The sequence below is a fragment of the Haliotis rufescens genome, unplaced genomic scaffold, assembly GCF_023055435.1.
Source record: "Haliotis rufescens isolate VD_foot unplaced genomic scaffold, xgHalRufe1.0.p SCAF_2, whole genome shotgun sequence".
Taxonomy (NCBI): Eukaryota; Metazoa; Mollusca; class Gastropoda; order Lepetellida; family Haliotidae; genus Haliotis; species Haliotis rufescens.
Genome location: NW_025963890.1, coordinates 17786087 through 17793664, shown reverse-complemented (window position 1 = coordinate 17793664; position 7578 = coordinate 17786087). Strand labels below are relative to the sequence as shown.

Here is a 7578-nt window from a genome sequence, read left to right as displayed (position 1 = left end):
ACGCTTTGGAAACGAAGCCATGCAGGGCTGCCTTGTACCATGTCGCACTTAATGTCGGACGGCAAATAAGAACGCTGATCGATTTGTTTTATTTTAAATACTGCAAAAAGCGGATCAGTTATGTCCATAAAGTAGTAACGAACAGCTCGTTTACATCGCAGAAGACCATAAACGTATAACGTTGCAGGGAAAAGTGATGACATTGAATATGACTATCGATCCTAGAATGCAAGTGGACCGGAGCCGTTTGCTAAAAAGCTGCTGAAATATTCAAACTGTTAAATGAAAAATTGATAATTGAATGAATAAATATATTTATACAGCATGTCATTAGCTGGTAACTTAGTTATAAAACAACAAGAACATACTTGCTTGTAAATATTATCACATAGCTTTACAAGACTCACTTGCATTTTGTTCGGTAGTGTTTTTTTGTCTGATATTTGATAAATCGGTTAATGACCTGAACGGGATTATTAGTGGTAGCATAATTCCATGAAACAAACTGTCGAATATGATAGAAAATCCTTCTCTGCTCCATCGTGATTGTATACGCGAGATCTCTATCAGCGACAAAATCAGGCAGGTTTGGGGGCTGGTTCAGAGACGGGTGAAACAATACCTTAGGCTGTCACCCCTATTCCAGCAATGGGCGGTCCCTACATTCACTGATACCTCGTTATCGACACGTGGCCGGCGCGCGACCATATTCCCGCAGGGATGAAAGGATGGGCGACAGGCGTACACAACACGATTCGTTCTCGCCGTGCGGTGCGCTCTTTGTTTCAAGGTCGGCAGTTGCTACCGAGGGCCAGGCCAGTTTGCCTAACGGTTCCAAAAGTCGTATAAAAGGCAAGCTTGGGACGCACAATGCATGTTAGGCCTGGACCGGGTGGGTGGAGGGGCGGTTGTACCCGTGGATACCGTCCAACACCGCGAGCGGAACACACCCAAACAGCCGGCTGAAACACTTGGAGCAGACGACAACTATAAATCTTGCAGCAAGATGCCAGATTCATTGAAAGACGGCTGTGAGGCCCGGTGGGCATGGAGCAGACGGGACAAATCTCACGAAGTAAGATTGTATGGTAAAAAGATGCAGACGGCACATTTCCACCCCAACTGGAGCAACGGCACTGCCGGTGTTCGAGGTACCAAACCCCTCAACTATGGCAGGCACTACTGGGAGATCAAGATTTCTCAGAGGATATTTGGAACAAGCATGATGTTCGGTATCGGCACAAAACATGCCCGTCTGCATGTGGATGCGTTTGTAAACATGCTCGGCGAAGATGAGCACAGTTGGGGACTCTCACACAAGGGCCTTCTCTGGCATAATGGAAAGTGGAGGCGATATTGTTCTCCATTCCAGGAAAACGAATCGACAATAGTTGGCATGTTATTCGACTGGTCAACAGGAACACTGACGTATTTTAAAGATGGAGAGTGTTTGGGAGTTGCATTCACGGAACTGAAGAAAATATCCGACGGTTTGTATCCAATCGTCTGCTCCACAGCTGCTAAGACAGAAATGACCTTGGGGTTAAAGTGGCGAAGCTTTTCCAACTTGCAAGACCGGTGCCGAGCGACTATTCTTACTAACCTTGCAGAGGAAAATTCTATTGAGAGACTACCACTGCCAAATCCTATGCGAGAATTCTTGCGAGAAAGTGGCTGACCTTAATTGTTGTTGTTTGTGTTTTATGCATTCATTTATCAACATCGATCGTTTCATAGATTCATATGAAATACAGAAACCAACGGGAGAAATCTGTCTCAACTGTACAAAGACTTCCAAACATTGACTCCAATATGGCGTGCTCGTCCTGACAGCATTGTTTCGCCCGTCGCTGGATGCTGCATAATTGATAGCTATAATCGATACGAAGATCTATGGCCGCTTGTCCCCAATCTGTTGCCCTTTGTTCGGGACAGGGTATGGGTAAGCCAAATTCACCACCGTTATTATAGCTTCCTACAAAGGTTTCCAGTGATGTGTTTCCAAATTATACATTTGACATTAATATTTCAAGACGAACACTTAGGAATGTGTCCACATCATGGACAATGCGAAACAAAGGACAAAGCTGCCACAGACACTGATTTTGAAATGTCGCCCAACGCTGACATTTCGTGTATAGTTATTAAGTTATTAGTGAAATATTTCCAAGTGCTATTTTTGTACAGAGCTTACGGGTGATATCGTATGATACAGTAAGCAAGGATGAGTCCAAGCTAGTCAAATTGTGAATATGGATGTGTGTTATGTTCGTATCAAATGTTTGTTCGCAATTTCGCTCATTGTTGTTTATACGCCAAATATAATATTATGAGGATAATTCTTCAAGCAACACAATGTAATTCGTTTACTCTAATCATATTCCGAAATATATGGATTCAGTATGTTCGATTCTGTTCATGACAACAGTTTCAGCTGTTCTGATCAAATAAAATGAATGCTGGGCGAGCACTTACACTGACGCTGTATGGAAATCGATTTCCAACATATTCTTTAGAAATAACCATCAACGCTGCTCTGGTTATAGCTTCATTCAGAACCAGAACGACAATGTCATTACGCGTGTTTTAGCAATGAGCGTTTTGCTAACTTACTTTTGTGTATGTGTCTATTTATGTATGGAAGACTAACTTCAACATTGTCATTCCGTGACGATAACAGGCGGGTACCATGTGCAATATATTTATGATACTTGTCAATAGCAAGATATAATATATTTTACTATTTGAATGTTGTAGTATTCACTCTGCTTTAATTTATTGCCTTAGAGAATTTCACGGGTCGTTGAAATCCATTGTACATAGACCCTTATGCAGTAGTTTCAATGTGTGTTTAGTAGCGAGCTGATAGAGGTCATTTTTTACATCGATGTATTGTAGATGAAGTCATGTTTTATAAATTTAAAAAATGAAGTAAACATTTATTCTGTATGAGACTTACCTTTTTGGTCGTTTGATTCACATGTGATAAGTTCTGGAAATTGGTAGCGTGTGCATTTCCATCCATCCTCGGCACACAGTGGTACATTCCTGTTCGCTCTACGTGTACAGATTAGAAGAGAGTGGCGAACAGAACATGTACCATGTACACCGGGGATTCTGGAATGGTCGTAGTTTTCACATTTGATGAATAAAATCCTTCATTTTGGAAACCAACATTAAAAATTAGAAACCCAGTAATGGGGAAATTTATTTGATGTGAAGATACCATAAAATTATTTATAAATGAATATGTATCTGCTACCAATGTTCAAGATTTCCACAACGTTTAACTGAATATTATACACCTGAGACTGAGCTGATCTCTCTATTGATAGGTTATATTAAGTTTAGTAGGTAAATAAGCATTTACACTATTCCAAACTCCGGATTTTCAAAGGATTTTACCAATAGTTTGTCATAGCCGAATTTGTTATTCCCACAAACAATAGATACATTACAACGACTTGTTTGATTGGAAGTGAATGAGTTGTAGCCGTTTTCCGGTATACTGCGCAGCATTTTTAAAAATAGACCTTTGTGATTTGACAATTCGCGTTAAGAAATCGTGTAATTTTGTTGAATGACGTCTACTGTTGGTATACCCGGTCCGCTCCGAAATCCCTGCATGTATGCAGTTCACGAATTTACATTTCAAATAATCTTATTAGTTTTCATAATTTTAGATAAACTACACTGATTTTATTAGAAACGTTAGAACTTAGTTTCTTTTGTGTAAAAAGTTAAACGAAGGTAGATGAGCGTGTTATTGCTATTCAACGACTTAATTACCGGGAGTAGAGAAAAACATTACGTTTAGAAGTTAATTTCTCCGTTAGCTAAGCCTCACTGAAATAATTACCGCATGCCGATTCTTCGTAACGTTGGGAGGGGTATAGAGGGTTGGGAGAGGATGTTAGCTGCCATTGTCTCGGTCATTATTGATCGATCATGCCCGTATGTCGAGAGAGCTCTCTCCCAGTGGGGGGTATTTTTCGTTATTTGAAATGCTTTGAACCTAACAGTCTCGCTTCGGTTTGCACTAATGAGTTCCATTCGACAAAGGTATGATCACGTGACCGACATGATGCATAATTAACTATAGGCGGTTCATTTCACAGATGTAATTTGAGGACTAAAATAGAATAAGTTATTTGAAAAGGATTCTTCGAATTGCCCCTTGTCCTGATATATTTCCTTATTAATGTTCACCGACTGATATTTTAATCTTTATATTATCTGTTTAGTGGATTGAATTAGAAATATATGCATACGTTTAGGCACGAAGCTTTGGGCAATTAACAAAATTTAAAAAATGATTAAAGACGTCGAAGACTTTTGGAAATAAAATTTTATGAATATGTCAATCGAACAGTTAATAACCTTATTACAAAGTAATCTCCTAAATATGGTCTTAGTTCTCGTTATAATAAGTGAAGCTTTGCGTAGCGGCAGTGAGCATCAGTATCTGATTTTGATGAAAATGATTACAGGGAGACAATGTCTCGGTTTGACGCAAGACGCATACATTTAGACCTGGGCTCCTGCACTGGAGCATAGAGCTATGTTATTGCACGTGCACTTTGCGTTGTCTATACTTCATGGTATAATAGCACATTATTATATAGTGTACTGACGAAATACCAATTACAAATAATTATTTTATGCTTATTATAATCAGGTTGTCGTTCATGAAGGTTGTTATTGGGTTGCGTACCAAGTATAGCCATTGACCAATATACCCAAGCAACGAGATGCGGATATTTATCACTGTATAGTATACATGTATAGTCAGTCGAGTGGATTGTTACGTGCATATACAGGTGTAAGGGTGAAATGTCATCTATAGAGGAGTATTATAGACTTGCTTGGGAGTTTTCGGAAACGTTTGTTTGAGAGAGACGCCCCAGTTTTACTGATTGACGTTAAAATATTCTACAGAAAGAGCCGAGTGGTGACGAATACGATTCTCTTATTAGTTCTGGGCCTTGTTCCACAAAGCGAGCGTAGCGCTACGACTGTCGTAAGTCTATGTTTAAGTGTAATAATAGGAGTTACAACCATCTTACGGCTACGCTCGCTTTGTGGAACGGGCCCCGGGCCGGCTCAGGTTATATTCTCTGTAAATGGGATCTGTTGTCACTGATCTGGTGGCAACCGACATGTATACATTGGACAGACGCAGGTAGCTGGGAGAGAATTCTATTATTAATGAGATTTCTCTTGTGTTAAATTTAAAATCTGCTGTTAACGTTTATCGCAGAACGCTAGTATCAATGACAAAACACATGACACGCGCGTTGTATTTTCCCGAGTATTTTATCCTGAAATTATTCAGCTGTTGCCTAGCGTGTCGTTATGTTTAATGAGTAACTGAGGAATGAATATTTTAATTTTTTTTTGCGAATTTAGAACGGTTATTATGCCGTAGCTTTGCTGCTTGTCAATCGGCTGTATGGTGTATTGCGTTCAACATTTGAAAGGCGAAGACGAAAGTAGATTTTACTTTGAATATTACAGTGAATGAGATCAATGAGAGCTGTCTGAGCATATTTGCAATGTTTATTACTGAGTTGGTTCACATAGTTAAAATTCACGTTCTGTAGAAATATCTGAAGGAATAATGACGTAATTCCAGCCAGGCATCTATCGAATACAGATGCTGGCTGCTATAGTCTGAGTTCGTCCTCACTTCGTTCGCTCGTCACGCCGAAGGCCCGGGTTCGATTCCCCCCATATGGGCACAATGTGTGAAACCCATTTCTGGTGTCACCTGCCGTGACATTGCTGGAATATTGCTAAAAGCGGCGTAAAACCATACTCACTCAATTGTTTAGGATAATTTCCTATATTATTGGACATGTTCAGCTTCTGCTGATTTTAACTGTGAATGTCTTTTTTGTAAGACATTAGGTTTATATACATATAAAACTTTGCTTTAGACAATGAAACCCCGTTATTCCGGAACGCAATTACTGCTGGGGTTTACCTGTATACAAAGTTGACTTCCACAAGCGCCCGTCACTGTATATCAACCATGTGTGTGTGTGTGTGTGTGGGGGGGGGGGGGGGGGGGGGGGATGATTTCAAAGTGGGAGATGACCGTACCACTCTTGCATCCTTCCCCAATCCCCCACCCCCTCTACGACTGCTCACTAAACATCATACCACACTCTGTCATGAAGTCTCTCTACAAAAAAACCCGTCATATTTGAAAGTTGCGTTGCCAGTGGTTATTTGTTTAAAAAACATCATGTTTAGATCATGTATTCTTAGTAATAAAATGTCACAGATTTTATTTAAAGGATGAATTTATGTGGTCATTGTGTTGTGTTGTTTCATATAGCTCACCTTAATGTGTACGTTACTTTCCACAGGCAACTCCGTGTGTTATTCAGATTGTCATAGCAAGCCTTCTTCATGTCAATAATACTGATTGTATGGTACAATAAAGAGCAATATAAGATACGTTTGATGTATATTTATGTTAATGGCAGAAACCTAATTCTTATGGTAATTTCGGTAACTTTTAAAATGTGAAATACAGAAACACGTGCTCATTTCAATAATAATAGACCGCCCTCGTGGTCTAGTGGTAGAGCGTCCGCCCGGAGAGCGGAAGGTCCGGGGTTCGATCCCCGGCCGCGTCATACCAAAAGACGTTAAAAGATGGTACTTGTTGTTACCCTGTCTTGCGCTCGGCATTAAGGGGCTAAAACAAGGACTGGTCGGCTCGGAGTATACTGTGTCTGAGTGGGGTATTCATGTTAAACTGCGGCATGGTATCTCAGTGAGCTAGCACTATAAATCGGCATCAGTCCGGACTAGTACAAGCAGCCACACAAACACACACACGTACATGCACGTCGCTATATAGATGCAATAATCTTGGACGAGACGTTAAACCCCATTTCACCTCACCTTCAATAATAATATAAACAGCCGGGCAAAAGAAAGTATTCACTTGAAAATTGGATTCGACCAAGAAATTACAACGTTACCAGGCTTAAAACAGTCACCGAAACACTGCAAACGTAAGACCCAAAACGCAAGTATGATACCCGTATCAAATACATCACCATCGAATAACCATTTCTTGTTTGTTTCATGTTTAGCCACCATCATACATGGGTGTATACTTTCTTTTGCCTGTCAGTTTACATGTACAGTAAACTACGGTTATGACGAAGTCAAAGGGACCACTCATTTTAGTTCGTAATAACCGTAGTTCGTTATAAGCGTATATACAGCAGATATACAACAAATTGCCGGGACTAAAAAATGAGTTCGTTATATCGGTCAGTTCGTTATAAGCGTGTTCGTTATAAACGTAGTTTACTGTATTTTCCTTCATAAAGGCTGACACGTCTCTTCGGGGTCTGTATATAGATCGACACAATTAAATTAATTTGAACACTTCACTGAAGGTTTAGGAGAGTAAATATGTGCGACAGATTGAAAGGTGCGACAACCTTAGGTTATAATTGATAACCCTCCGTCTTTAATTAATCTCGGGAAATAGTACCCGCTCCCATTTCTTTCATGCTTTGTTACGTTTAAGATTTAATAACCTCTGAGGGA

General features: G+C 40.0%; 1 protein-coding gene across 1 annotated transcript; it reads left to right on the top strand.

Moving 5' to 3' along the window:
* Positions 1-738: 738 nt before the first annotated feature.
* Positions 739-6301, top strand: LOC124138772 (SPRY domain-containing SOCS box protein 3-like). Its single transcript, XM_046505630.2, has one exon. It carries the CDS (start codon positions 875-877, stop codon positions 1676-1678), a length of 804 nt encoding a protein of 267 aa, XP_046361586.1. The 5' UTR covers positions 739-874; the 3' UTR covers positions 1679-6301.
* Positions 6302-7578: the final 1277 nt, after the last annotated feature.

Excerpts from the sequence above, each read along its gene's own strand:
- LOC124138772 (XM_046505630.2), top strand. The coding sequence starts at position 875 with ATGTTAGGCCTGGACCGGGTGGGTGGAGGGGCGGTTGTACCCGTGGAT.